At 36.3% G+C, this 21,568-nt stretch overlaps 1 protein-coding gene across 1 annotated transcript; it reads left to right on the forward strand.

Annotated features, from left to right (window-relative positions):
• Nucleotides 1-19,416: 19,416 nt before the first annotated feature.
• Nucleotides 19,417-19,902, forward strand: LOC138906716 (secreted RxLR effector protein 161-like). Its single transcript, XM_070196217.1, has one exon. The coding sequence runs from the start codon at nucleotides 19,417-19,419 to the stop codon at nucleotides 19,900-19,902; it is 486 nt and encodes a 161-aa protein (XP_070052318.1).
• Nucleotides 19,903-21,568: the final 1,666 nt, after the last annotated feature.

Genomic DNA, 21,568 nt, shown 5'->3' on the forward strand with positions numbered 1-21,568 from the left:
CAGGTGCGGTAGGCGCAGGTGCGAGAAATGATCGCAGGTGCGAGGATCGCTGGGCAGAAAGGGGTTGGAATCGAGGGTTATTTCATTTTTCACTCTATTTTTGATTTTGAGCTCGGGAGAAGGCGATTCTTTGAGGGATTTTCAGAGGAATCTTATGGGTAACGATTTCTTACTCGAATTTGATTTTATTGCATTAATCTATAGTTGTTTTCTCTATTTAGTTTCGGATTTTTGGGGTTGAAATTGGAAAAAAATTGGAAGAACTTCTTCAATAAATATTTCGAGTTTTGAAAGGGGATTTGTGGTCGGATTTGAGTAATTCTTATATGGTTGGACTCGTGAGTGAATGGGTGTTCATATTTTGTGATTTTAACCCGATTCCGATATGTGGGCCCGGGTGGACTTTTTAGGGCAAATTTCGAAATTTTTTGTTAAAATATTGATTTCATTAATTAGATGAGTCTATTATCGTTGTATTCATGATATGCAATTGTGTTTGGTTAGATTTGGACCATTCGGAGTCGGATAATTAAGGAAAGGGCATTCTTACTGACTGTTTGAGCTTGGTTCGAGGTAAGTATCTTGCCTAACCTTGTGTGGGGGACTTCCCCTTAGGATTTGAGTCTTCTATGTTGATTGTAGTCCGTGTACACGAGGTGAAGAGTGCGTTCACGGACTTATTTGTGGAAAATTGGCCTTTTAGGGTTCTTAGGTCCTTGTATTCATTGAATATGCAGTTGATTATATATCTTAATTACTAAATTCACATATACCCGCTTAATTAGAATCAATTGCTTTATGATCTACTATTATTGTTACTTGATTCATATGTGCCTTAACTGAAACTGTTATCTCTTTTATAGCCATGCTATCTTTTCATAACTGCTTATCTTTATTTGAAATTTATATTATTTTATCATATAATTGTTCAGTCTTAATTGAGGTTATGATTATTTTTTCGCTGCTTATCATTAATTGAATTGTTGAATATCCTTCGTAATTTTCTCAACCTTAAAAGAAGTTTAGATATCCTATATTTCAGTCGACTTATTTTATTTGGAATTATTTGACTCGTGTTAGCTTCCCTATTGTTGAGGTGTATATTGTGGGATCGTTGCTACATATTAGTTTTCCCTTGTTGAGCTGTTCTCTTTATACCTAGCATTTCAGACTGTGGTTATTCCTTGTGAATTGGTTCCATATTTTCTTGTGATTTAAAGGTTCTTGAGTTGATTTACTTGTCGTACTTTGTATTATTTCCATTGTTGTTGTATTCGTTGTGGTGATGCACGAGGTTTCTACCGTGCGATTGTTATTATTGTGATGCACGAGGTTTCTGCCGTACGGTTGTTATTATGGGGTTGTACGAGATTTCTGTTGTGCTATTGTTACTATTGATATTTGCACATGCGGCGTGACAAGGCGGAATATGTATATATATATGTGGGTTGCGCATGTGGCGAGACAAGGTGGGAACATTATTAGGCACGTGTGGCGAGACAAGGCGGGCATTTATATTATTATTGCACACATGGCGAGACAAGATGGGCTGTGTCAGAGATTGATTTGTGATGATTTATGGCCTGGGGGCATTCTTGTTGTTGATATTTGTGTAGTGGTATACGTACCTGTGTGAGCTTTATCTTGTGAAAGCTGTGAGAAAATATTCTACGTGTTGTCCGTTCTTCTTCTTCCTTATGCTAATTTTCTGGTATGGACTATGTTAGGATACTTGCACAAGCATACACATAGTTAAGCACTCTTATCGGATAAGAGGTGTTCTTGATATTGTTGAGCATAGATGCTCACCCTTGTTTACTTGCCTTCTATGTGAGAATGGCTCTATTGGCACGTGAGTCGTCAGTCTGGTTATGAGGTGTTATGAGGGCACAAGATGCCAAGTGTTAGGGTTCAGGTATTGAGGCCCGTGAGTTGTGAATTTTTCGAGGTTCGGTACCTCGTGGAGTTGTTGACTAAAACCTGATGTAAAAGCTGTTGTAATTACTGAGTTATTACTTGTCCTTGCTGTATTCGTGATTTCGGATTTAGGTTGTGTTCCATTCACTTTGTCTGCGTCATTTTCATGATATTCCGCTGATACTTGTTGTTTCTTGCTTTAATGCCATTACTGTATTGTGAGCCATATTACATAGTGTTTATGTAGACATCATACTTCTGTTATTCATGTATTTATATCTGTTCAGTTTATTAGACCAGTGGGTGTCTTGACTGTTCCTCGTCACTACTCCACCGAGGTTAGTCTTGATACTTACTAGGCACCGCTGTGGTGTGCTCATGCTACTCTTCTGCACATTTTTGTGCAGATCCAGGTACTTGTTCGTTAGCTAGCTATGTGGACTGTTGCTGTGGAGACTCAAGGTAAACCTGCTGCTGCGTTCGCATGCTTCGGAGTCACCTTCCAGTTTTTATTTTGCACTGTTTATTCTTATTTCTGGACAATTGTATTTAGAATTTTTCTAGCAAACACTCTGTAGAGCTTATGACTTGTACTACCGGTTTTGGGAATTTTAAGAGATTCTATTTAAATAATGTTGTTGTTTTAATTATTGTTAGGCTTACCTAGTCCCTAAGACTAGGTGCCATCACGATACCCAACGGAGAAAAAATTGGGTCGTGACAGTTAGAGAGAGAGAGAGAGAGAGAGAGAGAGAGAGAGAGAGAGAGAGGTGAAATTAGGGTCTGCCTTTGGAGAGTGGGGGAGATGGTGTTTTAAGAGCGGGGTATGGGCCAGGCTATGGGGTGGATTGAGCTTCTAAAGGGATGGGCTTGAAACAATTGCAAAATTAGTCACTTTGGACTCAAATTTTAATTAAATCCGATTCGTGTGGCTAAACTATTATATATATTTTACTCACTAATTGACTAATGACCTAATTAATTAACCAACCTAAGAATGCATTTTATTAGTTTTTAGATATTAATATAATACATTTAACAATGTAATTAAATCCTAAAATGCAATTTAAAATCTAAAATGCTATGAAATTGAGATTTGAACATTCTTTTATGATTTTTACGATTTACGATATTCCTAACATGCATAAACAATACGAATAAATGCAAAACCAAATAAAGAAAAACTCCTAAAAATAATTAAAATTATTTTTTTGACTTTTTTTAGGAGTAATTTCTTGTGTGGGGCAAAAATTAGGTGCTCACAGATTATATTTGACATGCACACATAGTTGGTCGCCTATTAGGATTTGACAGTTGAACCATATCCTAGGGTAACTTAGAGCTATAAGGACAAAGGAATTATTATTTTATTCTTCTTTTGGTTCGTGAGAGTAAATTGTATACTTTATTCTACCCGGTCGTTAAGGAGTGTTGCTAGACATCACCCTTGATTAGTATGTTAATATGATCAATTTATTACCGGTTTAGTATTGAACCTATGGGATCACACACTAACATGTATTCTTGATCTTTGCTAAAAGAATAATTATTTTAGTGTTTGATAATTAAATTAGAGGATTTAATTAATAAAATAAATTAAAATATTAGTCCAAATAAAATATTATTATATTTTTTGCTAGCATATGGAATGTAATTAATATTGTGAACCAATTGATATTTTATATTTGGAATAGAAAATTAAATTGTATCTCTTGGTTAAAATATATATATGTGATATATATAATTAATACTTATTTTATATAAGAGATGTTATATAAAGTATTAATAAAGGTTGATGGAAACTTTATCAAGTGAATTCCAATTTGAAATTGGATTCACGTCAAAGCACATATGGAATGGAATTGTATTTTTCCATTAGAATATTATGGAAAAGTCCAATTATAGAATTGGTCTTCACGGTTGGTCACGTTCTGTTTGGTCCTTAACCTAATGGGAAATAGGTTGGTGATTGAATGTATAAATATATCACCATATAACGTGCCGATCATAGTTCTTGAAAAAAAAAAGGAACGGCACCGAGAGATATTTTTGACAAAGCAAATTACTTTCTTTGTTGCATAGTTGGCTGAAAGTTTCTGAGAAAATTTCAGCACTATATATTTCATTCAATTTGTTCGCCGGTTTCATTGATCAAAGAGTTGATAGCAAAGATCGGTCTTGGTGTGGATACGCATAGAGTCTTCGCACTATCGATTTTTCTGAAACGAGACTCTCTTCACCAGGTACGTCTTAGATCCGATCTTTGATATGTAAATAAATTTTAAACATGAAAAGTTTTGCCTAGGATTGTTATTGTCTTCCGCTGCATTTTACGAACATCTATATGCAATCCTTCAGTGGTATCAGAGCCATGATTTCTCGTGTCTAAAATTTATTTACGAAATATTTTAAGATTATATTTGAAAAGTTCAAATCATAATACTTGTGTCTTATGCAATCAAATTGTTTGACCGCATATTGATTGATATTATTTTATTATAAATAAAATATATATTCATATAAGTTAAACTACTGAGATAATCCGTAACTTGAATTTGAATTTTCGTATTAGATACGACGGTAATCTATAACGGGTTATTAGATTCTATTATTATTTTAATTGTTATTAGTTCATGAGATGTGAATTAATAATAATGTTCTGGCATGAATTATTTTTATGTGATATATAAAATAAATATGTTAGAAGAATGTTGAATTTTGTTTTAATGTCATGTGCTCGTTCGTTACATAATTTTAAATTATTTATTACATATGATATAAATTAATTTAGGACTAAGCATGTAGACAACTTGAACTAAATTCACATGCTATAAAAGATTTGATCTTCATGTTATTAAAAGTTATTTTAGTAACAATTCCCTCTTACTAAAATTTAAGTTATTAAATAATAAAATATAAGATATTTTATTGTAAAACTATCCATCAAAATAAATAATTTTATTTATTTCTTGTTTATAAGGAGCGGCCCGACAACAATGAGACTTATAGTTTGAGAATATGTTATAATTATTTATTGCATTAGATGCATGGATTGGAAGAATTATTTAATTTTACACTAGACGCCTGGACTACCCGGGGGAGTATAAAATTTAACAAGTTCTTTGCTTTCATGATGGTTGAACTCAACTATGCCAATAGGATCGACCTGACTACCAGGGGACTATTTGACATAGAGCTATTTATGAAAATTGTATGGGGATATAATTGGTAAGAGTACCTACCTTTAAAATATATGTGAGAAACGACTTGACTTCCAAGGGGCTCATACATATTGTTAAATGATTCCTTTACTCCACTAACAGAAATATATATTTCTTAAACTATAATGAGGGTAAATAGTGTTAAATAATTAGTGAAAATATCATTTAGATAAAAGTCTATGTTTTTATGATATATGTAATATGTTCATATATTATTGCTTTTCTTTTCTATATTTTAGATTTCTCAATATGTTTGTTATATCACTGCGTGAAATACTTGAGACCAACAAGTTGGTAGGACCAAACTTTGATGACTGGTATAGAATTTGAGAATTGTTCTCATGCATGAAAAGCTCATTGATGTGATCGATAAGCTTGCAAAGCTAGTCCCACCAAAGAATGATGTTGAAGACACCAAGGTTTATCAGAAATACTTGGAAGAATGCCTTGCTATTAAATGCATCATTCTCTCTTCAATAAGTTCTGAACTCCAGAGGAAACATCAGAATATAGATCCAACTTGTAACGACCCGACTTGTTGTTTTGAACATTTACGCTCCTTTCAACTATTTGAAGTCTTGAATAGCTTTATATGATGTATTATGACGTGTATGAATCATCGGTTTTGTTTTTAGGTATTTCGGAACATGTTCGGAAGAATAAATTCTAAGTTGGAAGCCTTAAGTTGAAAGAGTTGACCAAATTTGACTTTTTAGTATTCGACATCGGGTCGAAATTTTTATGGTTATGTTAGAACCGAATGGTGATTTTGGACTTGAGAGTTTGCCCGGATTTGCATTTGGATAGGTCTAGAATGTTTCAGCACTAATTGGCGAAAGTTGAAAATATTAAGTGGAAAAGATGTCTTAATTTGCACAACATCTACCTTTGGATGGGTATAACTCTCATAATGTGAAGATACTTTCCATGAAATTTGCACCTAGAGTGTAGCCCTTTGAATCTAGTTTCTAATGCATCAAGTCGTTCGTCATTTGGACATTCCTACTAAAAGTTATGATCAAATTACCAAAGTTAGATCGCCCAATTATTTTGGCGGACAGCGAAGTGAGGCTCACTTCGCCAGACCAAGCGCGGATCCTGCTTCCTCTTGCATGCAGTGGACAGCGAAGTAAGGGTCACTTCGCCAGACCGGGCGCGGGTCAGCTCCAGCTCTTTTTAAGCTAATTCGGGGCTCATTTTCCCCATTTCACTTGGACGGATTTTGGAGCTCTTGTCCACTCTCTCAAGACCACCAACTCCCCTCTTCTTCATAGTAAGCAATCCCCATTATCTTAGTGTGAAATTCCATCATTTCTACACTAGTATTGATGAAATCTACACATAAAATACGTAGATCTTCAAGAGATTTCTTCAAGAACTTAAAGGAGGGTTTTGTAAGATTTTTTTCAAAAGGTAATCCTACACCCTTAGACTTACATGTATGGATATATTATGGGTATATAAGTATGAATTAAGTATTAGAACTTATGGTATGGTGATTGGAAGCCATATGTTCCCAATTTAAATACATAACCATTGTAAAGATTGAAAGGTGATTATTTGATAGAATTTTGTTGGTTGGGTGTGGATTCATGTATGTGATGTTGGAAGTTATGAATTGTTTAAGAATAATGGTGGGATAAATTATTGGTAAATGGTGGTAGTTGGATGAACTGATTCTAGTTAAGATATGTAGAGATTTATGCCTACTAGATATTTGATAAAATGCCTAAATGACCTAAAACCTAAAAAATTTACTAATATTGGTTCAATCGAATTATGTTGATGTAGATCGAGGTTGTAAGAGTAGTTGGAGGTTTTAATATCACTAAAGAGCTGAATCAAGGAAGCTCGATTTGTAGTGATTTTTGCCGAAGGATTTTCAAGGAAATATTCATCTAGATTCAAGCCATTCGGAGTTGGATAATTGCGGAAAAGGGCTTACTAGTAGATTGAGTTGCTTGAGGTAAGTAACACTTCTAAACTTGGTTCTGAGGGTATGAATCCCTGAATTACGTATTGTATGAATTGTTTGGAGATGACATACATGCTAGGTGACGGGCGTGTGGGCGTGCATTATAGGAATCGTGACTTAATTGATTCCGTGGAGTTGCATAATTAAATAAATATCATTATCCACATATCCTCCACGTGTTATAGAAATTGAGCTGAGATTCATATTAGAGATCATGTTTAGGCTACATGCCGATATTTTGGGACCTACAGAGGTCGTGCTATTGTTGAATTATACTATTTAAAAATGTAATTTGTACTCAGTCACATCTATTATTTGCATATCATATCTCGGTCTCTGTTGTTATTCATTGATACATCATATCATCATGTCGGGCTGATTTTCATATCATTGTGAACCCAAGAGACTGGAGAGGTTTATGACTGAGTCAGGCCGAGGGCCTGATTTGTGAGTTATAATTATGGGATCGGGTTGCACGTCGCAATATGTTTATTTATTTATGTCTGGATCTGGATATTATAGCGCTTGGGCTGAAGGAGCCCCTCCGGAGTTACCCCCACAGTGAGCGTAGTTGATATATATATCTGGGATGGATCTTCCCTAGGCATGGATCTTGCCATAGATATATATATTGAGGGTTGGATCTTCCCCTGGGCTAGATTGGCCTTATAAAGTACTGAGTGACTAATTGTCAGTTGATGGAGATACATATATACTTGGGATGGATCTTCCCCGGGCTGGATTAGCCATATACATTACTGAGTGATTGAGTATTCTGAGAGTGTGAGTACATGAGGTTTCCATTGTGGTACATCACATTCAACATATACTTTGGCATGTAGATATAGTGATGTCATATTCCTCATATCATGCAAATTTTATCTATTTTTCCTGTACTGAGTTTAACTGTTGAACTAGAAAGCATGCCTACATTTATGTACTGTTATTTTTGTACCAGACTGTACCTGTTGAGCTCGTCACTACTTTCAGCCCAGAGGTTAGTCTTGTTACTTATTGAGTACTCATACTACACTATGTACCTTGTGTGCAGATCCAGGTACTTCCGGATACAGTGGTTGCCAGATTTGAGGATTTATTTGTTAGAGACTATCACGGTAGATGCTTGGCGTCCACAGACCTTGACTCTTTTTCCTTTCAGTTATTGTACTGTTCTATATTTTCAGTCAGTGTTCCTATCCGTTAGACTTTGTTATTATTTAGATGCTCATGTACTCAGTGACACCAGGTTTTGGGAGTGTATCTTATGTCAGTAGTTGGGAGATATTTCTATGAAAATTCAATTATTATGATTTCAAACTTAAGAGAAAATGTGATTTATTGAGGTTATTGGCTTGCCTAGTATCGAGATATGCACCATCACGACATGTAATATTTTGGGTCGTGACAAGTTGGTATCAGAGCCTAGGTTACATAGATCTCACGAGTCATGAGCAGGTTTAGTAGAGTCTTGCGAATCGGTACAGAGACGTCTGTACTTATCTTCGAGAGACTACCAAACCCTTAGGAAAATTTCACTTTCTTATATTCTATCGTGCAGAATTAATTTAGCTTGAAACATAACTCTTTGAATTCCTTCCACGCATCCGTGTGCGCATGTGAGCGCTCAGTATCAGCTGTGCATCGCTGGCTTGTGATTCCATGAACGCGGTTCGAGATATATATTTTGTGTTTTGGTGATGGGCCAGTCTAGAGGACTTGAGGCCAGGTTTAGACCGCAGCTTAGACTCGGCAGTTTTAGTTGTGAAAATTTATACATTTGGACTCATACATTCGATAATGTCCCTATAAGTAGAATTTGTGGCTCGATGAGCGGTTAAATGGCTATATCATAAGTATGATGTGATTACGGGATGTGTTAAGGTGGTTTAAATGTGACGAGAAGTGTTTTCCTTTTGATGAAAAAAAAGGGATGGGCTATTGGGTGCTTGATGTCTGTCTTGATTTGACGTATAGTCTCGAGTATGAATGTGTTGAAGGATTTTTCACGTTGTTAAATTGTGGGATAAATTAAATTCTAATGTCTTGTTAATGAGTTTGGACTCATAAAGATTAAGTGATTGCATAGTAATTGTGGTTGCGAAAGGGTATAACAAGATGCCAATTTGAGGTTAAGCAGGTGGGTTATCTTCTGCAGAGTAATCTACGTAGGAGTGTTCCTTTAAACGTTGAGCGGAGAGTTTCTTTTCTACCAGCGGAGTGTATGTGTGGAGATTTAAATTTGAATCTGGCTGAGAAAGTTGACTTGACTGTCACGAGAATTAAGGCGAGCTTAAAAGATGAATTGAGGTATTTTATGGTTTGTGTTACTTGAGCTTGTGAAGAATTTTTGATGAACTGACTGTAGTATTATGGCAGTAATAGAGTATGGATATTGCGAATTATGGAATGTTTTGTTTTATGGCTTTGAGCCAAGTGGGGGAGCCTGCTATTGACGATTTGATTTCATGGTTATATGTTATACTGGTTTCGGTTGGAGGCATACATGTGAATCGGGTATGACTTGCAGAGATTGAGATCGAGGTTGACTCGAGTAAAGAAATTTTTGAATACAGGTTATATTACACTTTATGAGTATATGAAAATCATGGGATGATCGAGTTGTTATTGTTGGATATAGTACGCACGGAGTATGAATTGATTGGTGGTGTTAAGGCAGGGTTACCTCTTCAAGTGTACTGAAGCTAAGAGAGCACGTGCCTTTCAGCCCGTTTGGGCGGTGCTATTTATATTTGAGCAGAGTGGATGACTCTCTAGAAGGTTCTAATGGGTTCAAGATTTATATATAGCAATCGAAATTTTTTTCGAATTTGTGTATGGATAGAATCCGAGATTTACATTTGATGGTGCTGGGACTTGCGGTAATTCTATATAACTATGGATTCTACATTCCAGTATAAGAAAGGTAAAAGAAAAATTTTAAATTCACATAAATTATTTTTAGAGTGGACGTTTCAGTTGCGGTACTTATGGGGGTGCTTAAGAAGAATACAGTGGCTTATGGACCTTAAGGCGGTGTGGTTTTATGTTATGTCTTGTAGTGAGCTTTGGGTAAGGATAGTAGTGTTATGACAAGGAGTAATATCAACTTGAGGGTAATTCAGAAGAAACTCGGAGAAAATAGGACAAATGGGTAACATGCTGGATCAGTATTGTAATGGTATGCTCGGTTCTTTTGGTTATTATGATAAGGTGGGGCTTTACGGGTATTTTGTGGCAATACTCTCGGATTTGGCAACCTGTGTGGCTTGATCGAGTTAGAGGAATTCAGTTCTGATAGCTTGGTTATGTGCAAATGGATTTCAAAGTGTTCTTGATGGTTTTTACCATGGTTTGAGCAGGATAGTTTCTACTGGTATGGGGAATGTGTTGTGTATTGTAATTTCCTCCTGGAAAGAAGTAAGAGAAAGGTTTCTAACTAATAGGACATGTAATTTGCTGGTGACTCAGAGTTTATAATGAGATTCTGATGCTTTTCACATGATAGATGTGGTGTGGTGTGCGGGATTTAGATTTACATGTACAAGGTGACAGTTCATTCTTGAAAGGAAGATCACGAATTTTGGACAGAATGGTCAGTTTCAGATATTTAGATGAATGTTATAACTGCTCGGTAATCCCTAAGAAGGGTGCGTATTTCAAAAGGGCATTGTGTTTTGAATTACGAATGTTCATTGGTATTGCGGTAATCACCTGGTTGATAGACTACTAATATTCAAATTATTGTTATGTGGCACGGAAGAATTTTGAAAGTATTCCTACTGGGAAGATTGTGCATGAAAGATGTGTTAGTCATTCGAGTACTGGAGTTGGGACCAGTTACGGTGATTCATGTGTTCTATGAAATTGGAGGCTGGGAGTTCTCAAAAGCATATTATTTCGGGGTTACGACCTGTTTGAGGTGAGTGTTTTATTTAAACTCAGTGGAAGCACTAGTTGTGCTAATTATCTGTGATAGCTACGCGCTATGAGTGTGCATATATGTGAGGTTTGAGCCCTTGTGCGGGCATCTGTGAAAGTATTCATACTCGGAAGAATGCTTAGGCTATGATATGCCTAGAGTTGGCTGTTAAGCATAAAGTTATAACGTTTCTCATATTCGTACATTTGTGGAGAACTAACTGTGCTATACTTGAGGTTACAAAGAGGCTAATTCCCTAAGTAAACTTGGAAGTTACTATTTATGCGTTAACTTGCTAATTTGAGTTGTGATAGCACACTTTGCACATGCCTACCCTATGGCGTGCTATTTATACCAGTCCAGGAGCGTGTGAATCTTATTTTATTTATCATATACATATGTACTTATTTGATTGCTCATGTATGATATGCTTGGACTGGAGGCCTGTGACCATGCCAGGCGGATTATGTTATTGGCACGTGAGTTATCCGTGCGGATCCATATACTGATATTATTGGCATATGAGTTGTCCGTGCTGGTCCCGATATTGATATTATCGGCACGTGAGTTGTCCATGCGGGTCCAGATATTGATACTATAACACGCGAGTTGTCTGTGCGAGTGATGTTAATGTGAGCTCTAGAAGAGCTGGTTACTGTTATTAAATATGTGCGTCTTGGTTCTACTATATATAATGAGCTTATTGCATTGCAGTTGTGGTGGTGCTTGTTGAACTCGCAATACGGTTCTCTTCTTTGAAAAATTTTCCATTTTTTTGGGTACACGGATTGCGCAGTTGTGGCTTGAGTTATATTGGTGTGGCATGTATGTGAGATAGTTGTGTTTAATAATATGAGGTCATTGGGCCTAGAATGTGTACTATCGGATTTGATTACGGTATATTTGGGAGGATGACGTCGAAAGTCGGCTTAGAAAGTGATTATGGTTCGGGTTGAGGTGAGGGAGCTCCATGACTTGTTGATCTAATAAGTGGTTATGAGATTCCGCGTGTTTCTTTTAATATCAGCAGTGTATGAAAGTTTTGGAACGAGGTTTGTCTTGATATGGGGTTTAATACTAGTACTGGGTTAGTTTGGAGTAGTTACTGTGATCGGGAATAGTGTTGCGAGCTTATGAGTTGTGTAGTATGCTACGTGAATATATCTGGGGTTATGGTTATGGCTTGATACTACTTGTTCAGACTCATATAGTGTGTAGATGTGAGGTTCGGGTCTTGAAGAGAAATTCTGAATGTTGGAAATTGAATTCCAAGGTTTATGGGCTAAGGTAGAAGTAATGATCTTCAATTACGTGCTATTGTCAAGCCTATATGGAATAGGATGGCGTGGGATCACCCCCCGGGAATGTGCGTGGTAAGGTGGAATAATGATTTGAAGGTTTAGGAACAACCCTTGGCACGTTTGAGGACGAACGTATGTATAAGTGGGGGAGAATGTAACGACCTGACTTGTCGTTTTGAACATTTATGCTCCTTCCAACTATTTGAAGTCTTGAATAGCTTCATATGATATATTATGACGTGTATGAATAATCAGTTTTGTTTTCAGGTGTTTCGGAACATGTTCGGAAAAATAAATTCCATGTTGGAAGCCTTAAGTTGAAAGAGTTGACCAAATTTGACTTTTTAGTATTCGACCTCGGGTCGGAAGTTTTATGGTTATGTTAGGACCGGATGGTGATTTTGGACTTGAGCGTTTTCCCGAATTTGCATTTGGATAGGTCTAGAAGGATTCAACACTAATTGGTGAAAGTTGGAAATATTAAGTGGAAAAGGTGTCTTAATTGGCACAACATCTACTTTTGGACGGGTATAACTCTCATAATGTGAAGATACTTTCCATGAAATTTGCACCTAGAGTGTAGCCCTTTGAGTCTAGTTTCTAACGCATCAAGTCGTTCGTCATTTGGACATTCCTACTAAAAGTTATGATCAAATTACCAAAGTTAGATCGCCCAGTTATTTTGGCGGACAGCGAAGTGAGGGTCACTTCGCCAGACCGGGCGCGGATCCTGCCTCCTCTTGCATGCAGTGGACAGCAAAGTGAGGTTCACTTTGCCAGACCGGGCGCGGGCCAGCTCCAGCTCTTTTTAAGCCAATTCGGGGCTCATTTTCCCCATTTCACTTAGACGGATTTTGGAGCTCTTCTCCACTCTCTCAAGACCACCAACTCCCCTCTTCTTCAAAGTAAGCAATCCCCATTATCTTGTTGTGAAATTCCATCATTTCTACACTAGTATTGATAAAATCTACACATAAAATACTTAGATCTTCAAGAAATTTCTTCAAGAACTCAAAGGAGGGTTTTGTAAGGAGAAACTGCAAGGAGTATATTGCAACTCTAAATGACAAGAAACAATGTGAGACATTAATGAAAAATGTTTTCATGGTTTCTTTAGCTACTACTAATTCTTCACTATGGGTATTAGATACTAGCAGTGGTTATAACATTTGCAATATGTTGCAAGGGTTCAAGATAAGTAGGAGGCTGAAGAAAGGAGAAGTTAATCTACAAGTTGAAAATGGTGCAAAAGTTGCCGCCATAGATGTAGGATCAATTTCTTTAATAATGCCTTCGGGCAAAGTACTTATGCTATGTAACGACCCGGACGGTCGTTTTGAGAATTTAAGTCCCGTCCGGCGGCATAAGGCCCTGAGCAGCTTCGTATTATATGCCTTGACTTGCGTGCATGGTTGAATTCAATTATCGGATAATTTGAAGTGATTTGGGATACTTATTCCCTAAATGAGAGCTTAAGTCTTAGAATTTGGATCGTAGTGAGAACTGTGTGAAGACGGATCCGGAATGGAATTCTGTTAACTCTGTTAGCTCCGTTTAGTGATTTTGAGCTTAATAGCGTATCTAGAATGTGTTTTGGAGGTCTGTAGTAGATTTAGGCTTGAATTGGCGAAAGTTAGATTTTCGGCGATTTCGGCCGATAGTGAAAATTTTGATATCGAGCTCGGAATGGATTTTCAAAAGTGGTTGTGGGTTCGTAGTGTCATTTGTGACCTGTGTGCAAAATTTGAGGTCATTCGGACGTGGTTTGATAGGTTTCGGCATCCGTTGTTGGAATTTAAAGTTTCAATTAAGTTCTTTAAGTTTGAATTGGAAGGTGATTCATGATTTTAGCATTAATTAATGTGATTTGAGGGCTCGACTAAGTTCGTATAGTGTTTTAGAATTGGTTGGTATGTTTGGTTGAGGTCATGTTTGGTTGAGGTCCCGGGGGGCTCGGGTGAGTTTCGAGTGCTTAACGGATCAAAAGTTGGATTTGTGTTGCTGCTGAAGTCTTCAGGCATATGTCATTTTTGCACCTGCGGTGGAGAGACCGCAGGTGCGTGATCGCGCAGGCGCGGAGGAGATCGCAGAAGCGGAAAATAGTCCGCAGGCGCGCACTCGCAAGTGCAGCCCTTTTTCCGCAGAAGCGGACCCAGCCCTCTTAAGTCGTTTCCGCACCTGCGAAGAAAATTCCGCAGGTGCGGCGTCGCAGGTGCGACCCAAGGTCCGCAGATGCGGAATAACTGGGCAGAAAAGGGGCAGATTCGAGGGTTTGAAGTTCACTTCACAAATTTGATTGAGAGCTCAGTAGAAGGCAGAATTTGGAGAGATTTTCGGAGGAAGTTTTTGGGTAATAATTCTTAACTCCTTTATGGTTATATTTCACTAATCTATGCTAGAATTCATCGTTTAAATTCGGATTTGGGGTGAAAATTGAGAAAAGTTCTTAGGCCAAATTTTGGGGTTTTGATTGAGATTTTGGTGTCGGATTTTAGTAAATTCGATATGGTTAGACTCGTGAGTGAATGAGCTTTCGTATTTTATGACTTTTACCCGATTCCGAGACGTGGGCCCGTGTCGACTTTTTAGGGTGAATTTCGGAATTTTTGTTAAAGTATTGATTTAATTAATTAGATGAGTCTATTATGATTGTAAATATGATATGTAATTGTTTTTGGCTAGACTTGGGCCATTCAGAGCCGGATATTCGTGGAAAAGGCATTCTTACGGATTGATTGAGCTTGACTCGAGGTAAGTATCTTGCCTAACCTTGTGTGGGGGAACTACCCCTTCGGATTTGAGTCATCTATGTTGATTGTAGTCTGTGTACGCGAGGTGACGAGTGCGTGCTCGTACTTATTTGTGGAAAGTTGGCCTTTTAGGGTTCTTATGTCCTTATATTCTATGTGTATTATGTTGTTTTTGATACATTTGAATTCTTATTTGCTAGTTTCACCTCCACATGCTTTGATTAGAGATAATTGCTTTAGGATTCACTCTTACTGTCTATTTGACCCTTATTCGACTTAACCAAAGATTTTACCTCTTCTATCGTCGTGCTATATTTTTATTAACTGCTTATCTTTAATTGAAATTATTATTTTCTCATCCTATAATTGTTTAGTCTTAATTGGAGTTATGATTATTTTTCGCTGCTTATCCTTACTTGAATTGTTGAATTTTTCTCGTAATTGCTCAACCTCAAAAGGAGTTTAGATAACCTATATCTTAGTTGACTTGCCATTATTTGGAACTGTTTGACTCGTGTTGGCTTCTTATTGTTGACTTGAATATTGTGGAATTGTTGCTACATTTTTGTTTAGTTTTCCCTTGTTAAGCTGTTCTCCTTGTGCCTAGCATTCTTTACTGTGGTTATTCCTTGTGAATGAGTTCTACCGTTCTTGTGATTTAAATTCTTGAGTTGATTTGCTCGTCGTACCTTGCATTTCTGTCATTGTTGCTTTTGTACTCGTTGTGGTGATGTACGAGGTTTCTGTCGTATTATAGTTGTTATCTCTGTTGTTTGCACTGCATATTTAAATTGGGACTACAGACGTATTCAGGGAGATCCCCCAGCACGGACGTATTTCGGGAGATCCCCCAGCACTGTATATTTATTTTGGGACTACGGACGTATTTTGGGAGATCCCCCAGCACTGCATATTTAAATTGGGACTACAGACTTATTCCGGGAGATCCCCCAGCACTGCATATTTAAATTGGGACTACAGACGTATTCCGGGAGATCCCCCTGTCTTGCATAATTAATTCGGGACGATATCCCAATAGATTTCCCCTGTGGTTATATCTGTATTCGGAGCTGCTAATCTTCCATGCTTAGGTGTCACAGGGTGACTTATACTCGAAGGATATTACTTGAAGAGTTTATATTTGAAAAGTATTTATCTTGAAGGAACTATGTTTGAAGATATTTATTTGAAAGGGTTATACTTGAAAAGTATTTATCTTGAAAGAACTATGTTTGAAGGCTAATTATTTGAAAAGTTTATATTTGAAAGGTTTTATCTTGAAAGAACTATGTTTGAAAGATATTTATTTGAAGGAAGTATATTTCAAAAATAATTTCTTATTGGAAAGGATTATATTCTAAAGACCTCAATTTAAAAACTTACGGGTGAAAGTTTACACTTGAAGAATTTGACTAATTTATTGGGGTTGTTGGCTGAGACCTGATGTGAAAACTATTGCAGCTGCTGAGTTACTACTTGCCTTTACTGTATTATGATTTCTGGATTTGGGTTGTGTTTTCGTTCATTCTTCTGTGTCTTATTCTGGTGTTCCGTTGTTAATTCCTGTTTTTCCTTCCTTATTGCAGTTGCTATGTCGTTAGCCATATCGCGGGGTTCTTAGATAGATGTCATGTTCTGTCATCCCTATACTTATGCTTGTTCAGTTTATTAGACCAGTGGGTATCTTGACTAGTCCTCGTCACTACTTCACCGAGGTTAGTCTTGATACTTACTGGGCACCGTTGTGGTGTGCTTATGCTACTCTTCTACACATTTTTTTGTGCAGATCTAGGTAATTGTTCGTTAGCTAGCTGTGTGGACTGTTGTTGCGGAGACTCAAGGTAAACCTGCCGCTGCGTTCGCAGGCTTCGAAGTCACCTTTAACTTTTCATTTTGCACTGTTTATTCTTATTTCTGGACAGTTGTATTTAGAAGTTTTCTAGCAAACACTCTATAGAGCTTATGACTTGTACTATCGATTTTGGGAACTATAAGAGATTCTATTTAAATAATATTATTATTTTAATTATTGTTAGGCTTACCTAGTCCTTAAGACTAGATGCCATCGCGATACCCCAACGGAGGGGAAATTGGGTCGTGACATCCTGGATGGTTGTTATTATGTTCCTAAATTTGTTTCAAACATAATTTCAGCTTCTATGTTGGACAAGCGTGGGTTTCGCATTAACATAGACAATAGTATTTTCTCTATTTATTATGGTGATAATTTATATGTGAATGGCTATCTCTAACATGATATTTATGTCTTACCTAATGTGAGTGCAAATTCGATCATACATGTTTCTAATCTTAAGAGGGAAAAATATGATCAAGTAAATCATACATACGTTTGGCATTGTAGGCTTGGTCATATTGGAGAGAAAAGAATTAACAAGTTGTACAAGGAAGGGTACCTTGACAAGTATGATTTTCAATCATATCCAACTTGTGAATCTTGTCTCAAAAGAAAAATGATCAAATCTTCATTTACTGGAAGTGGAGAAAGAGCTTCTGAATTATTGGGACTAATTCATACAGATGTTTGTGGGCCCATGAAAATTCAAGCTAGAGGTGGATATTATTACTTCATCACCTTCACTGATGATATGTCAAGATATGGATTTGTGTATCTTATGAAAGACAAATCTGAATCTTTTGAAATGTTCAAACGGTTTCGTAGTGAAGTTGAGAAACAAACTGATAAAAGTATCAAAGTACTATGGTCTGATAGAGGTGGAGAATATCTTAGTGAATATTTTACTAGGTATCTCAAAGAGAATGAGATTCTCTCACAGAGGACACCTACAGGAACACAATACAATGGTGTGTCTGAAAGGAAAAATCAAACCTTATTACATATGGTGAGATCTATGATGGGGTTCACTGATCTTCCAATAAATTTATGGGGATATGCTTTGGAAGCAGTAACATACTTACTTAATAAAGTTCCCACTAAGTCAGTCTCTACAACACCATATGAAATATGGAAAGGATTTAAGCCTAACCTTAAACATATTAAAGTTTGCGGTTGTCCAACTTATGTTAAGAGTCTGCAGTCTAATAAACTTGACTCAAGATCTGATAAGTGTAGGTTCATGGGTATCCCAAAGAAACAATGGGATATTATTTCTATCACCCTTCTGACCATAAAATGTTTGTGGCTAGAGGAGCAACTTTTTTGGAAAGGGAATTTCTTTTGGAAGGAAATTATATAGGAGAAATAGAACTTGGTGAAGTTCAAGAAACTAATGAATCAACACAAAATCAAGATCATGAGACACAAGTTGAACAACCTTTATTGGATATTTTGAAGTTGACAAAGAAGTTGCCATCTTCAATAGTTGAAGTTCAAGAACTAAATGTAGTTCAAAAGCAGGTTAATGAACCAGTTTCAAACCAAATTGAACAACAATCAAATCCAGCACAAGGTGAACAAGTTGTACAAGCACCTCTTATAAAGTCTACACGAGAATGTCATGTACTAACTAGATTAAATTTAACGGTACAAGATGATGTATCAAATGATGTTGATCATAATGATGATGATCCTAAGACCTATGAAGAGTCTATACGAAGTTCTGACTATGAGAGATGTCAAAAGGCCATGGAATCTGAAATGGAATCCATGAAGGAAAATAAATTATGGACTTTAGTTGAACCTTCAAAGGATATAAAACCTATAGGTTCTAAATGAGTTTTTAAGAAAAAGATTGGAGCAGACGGAAAGTTGGAGACCTACAAAGCCCGTCTTGTTGCCAAGGGATATAGTTAGAAAGAAGGAGTCAACTATGACGAGACTTTCTCTCCCGTGGCAATGCTCAAATCAATTCGGATTTTGCTTTCTATAGTAGCATACTATGATTATGAAATATGGAAAATAGATGTGAAAACAGCTTTCCTTAATGGTGAGCTAGAAAAGGATATGTACATGACACAACCTGAAGGTTTCACATCTTCATCTGATCATAATAAAATTTACAAGCTACAAAGATCCATTTATGGATTAAAACAAGCTTCTCGAAGTTGGAATATTTGCTTTAACGAGACAATTGAAAAGTTCAATTTTGTTAGATGCGAAGAACAGCCTTGTGTATACAAAAAGGTTAGTGGAAGCACAATTATATTCTTAGTATTGTATGTTGATGATATATTGCTCATAGGGAATGATATACCGGCATTGCAAAGTACCAAGATTTGGCTATCTGAACAGTTCTCCATAGACTTGGGAGAAGCAGCTTATATATTGGGAATAAAGATCTATAGAGATAGATCGAGGAAGCTGCTTGGACTTTCCTAGTCTTTATACATTAATACCATATTAAAGAGGTATAACATGGACAATTCCAAAAGAGGCTATCTTCCGATAGACACTGGAACTACTCTCAATAGGGAGGATTGTCCTAAAATATCTGAAGAGAGGGAACACATGAGTAAGATCCCATACGCTAGTGCAATGGGAGCTATCATGTATACCAAGACATGTACACATCCTGATGTGGCTTATGCACATGGAGTGACTAGCCGATATCAGAAAAATCCTGGTGAGGAACATTGGAAGGTGTTGAAGACCATTCTTAAGTACTTAAGAAGGACTAAAGACCAATTCCTCATCTATGGAGATTCTGAGTTGAAACTTGAAGGTTATACTGATGCAAGTTTCTCCTCAGATAAAGATGATAGCAAATCTTTTTTAGGTTATGTATTCACCTTTAATGGTGGTGCAGTGAGTTGGAAAAGTTTCAAACAAGTTACAGTAGCTGATTCAATGACTGAAGCAGAATATATAGCAGCCAGTGAAACTGCTAAGGAAGCTATATAGATGGAAAAGTTCTTAACTAAACTTGGTGTGATTCCTTCAATAGAAGATGCAACTCCATTATTGTGTGACAATACTAGAGTCATTGCTCAAGCAAAAGAACCAAGATCACACCAAAAATTCAGTCACGTTCTACGAAGGTATCACTTGATAAGAGAAATCATTGAACGTAGAGATGTTGGGATTTAAAAGGTTGATGGAAAGGGAAATGCTGCAGACCCATTCACTAAAGCTCTTGGCGCAAAGAAGTTTGCTAAGCACAAGTGAAAAGTAGGAATGGAGTACAAGAGTGATTTGCTCTAGTGCAAGTGGGAGATGTTAGGGATATAACAGATATGCCCTAGATCCAATCTCACATATGATGATTTGAACATATTTTAATGAACGTTATTTGATATAAAATATATATATGGCATCTGATAAGTTACTCGATTAAATTTGAGACTTGACATCATGATGAAGATCATGATAATGAGAGTAAAGTTTTTTATAATTTAATCTAAATTTGTTCTTGATCGTAGAATTATTAACTTGGACATTAGTAATCCGGTTAAATCAATATTTATGTGATAGTATTTATTGGATAAAGATTAGTTGATCTCATTAACTAAATCACATAGATAGATGATGCATATAGAGATATGATCATTGAACCGACTCATATAATTCCTAATAGTTAGAATTACCATAAACTATCAATAGGATATTCTCTTGAAGAATGTGATGTAAGAGTTTTCTTTGACCTGAGATTGTCATAGTAATTGACAAGTTATTTATTGTGCTTTGATACTAGACACCTATGGCCCTATGGCGATAGTTGAAAGGATATTGGGCATGATTAAATACTTGTAGAATTAGTGATTGATCAAGATGGAATCTGTCAACTCTTGGTAATGAGTTTAAGCTTCATGTTGTCATGAATTATATACGACCAAACTAAGACCTTGGCCAGGGCAATTGAATAAAAGAAGAAAAGAGTTTCTTAGGTCATTCAATGGTCGATTATATTTGACATGCACACATAATTGGTCGCCTATTAGGATTTGACAGTTAAACCATATCCTAGGGCGACTCGGAGTTATAAGGACAAAAGAAAATATTACTTTATTCTTCTATTGGTTCTTGAGAGTAAATTGTATACTTCATTTTATCCGGTCATTAAGGAGTGTTACTGGACGCTACCCTTGATTAGTATGTTAATATGATCAATTTGCTACCGGTTTAGTATTGAACCTATGGGGTCGCACACTAACGAGTGTTCTAATCTTTGCTAAATGATTAATTATTTTAGTATTTGACAATTAAATTAGAGAATTTGATTAGTCAAATAAATTAAAATATTAGTCCAAATGAAATATTATTATATTCTTTGCTAGCACATGGAATGTATTTAATATTGTAAATAAATTGAAGTTTTCTATCTGGAATAGAAAATTAAATTATATCTCTTGATTAAAATATATATGTGATATTTATAATTAATACTTATTTTACATAAGAAATGTTATATACAATATTAATAAAGGTTGATGAAAACTTTATCAAGTGAATTCCAATTTGAAATTGGATTCACGTCAAAGTCCATAAAAGACTCGGCCACCACCGTACCAATATGGAATGGAATTGTATTTTTTCATTAGAATATTATAGAAAAATCCAATTATAGAAT

Source organism: Nicotiana tomentosiformis, chromosome 1 (assembly GCF_000390325.3).
Source record: "Nicotiana tomentosiformis chromosome 1, ASM39032v3, whole genome shotgun sequence".
NCBI lineage: Eukaryota > Viridiplantae > Streptophyta > Magnoliopsida > Solanales > Solanaceae > Nicotiana > Nicotiana tomentosiformis.

What these genes read in the sequence shown, in the direction of transcription:
- LOC138906716 (XM_070196217.1), top strand. Translation starts at nt 19,417, where the DNA reads ATGGACAATTCCAAAAGAGGCTATCTTCCGATAGACACTGGAACTACT.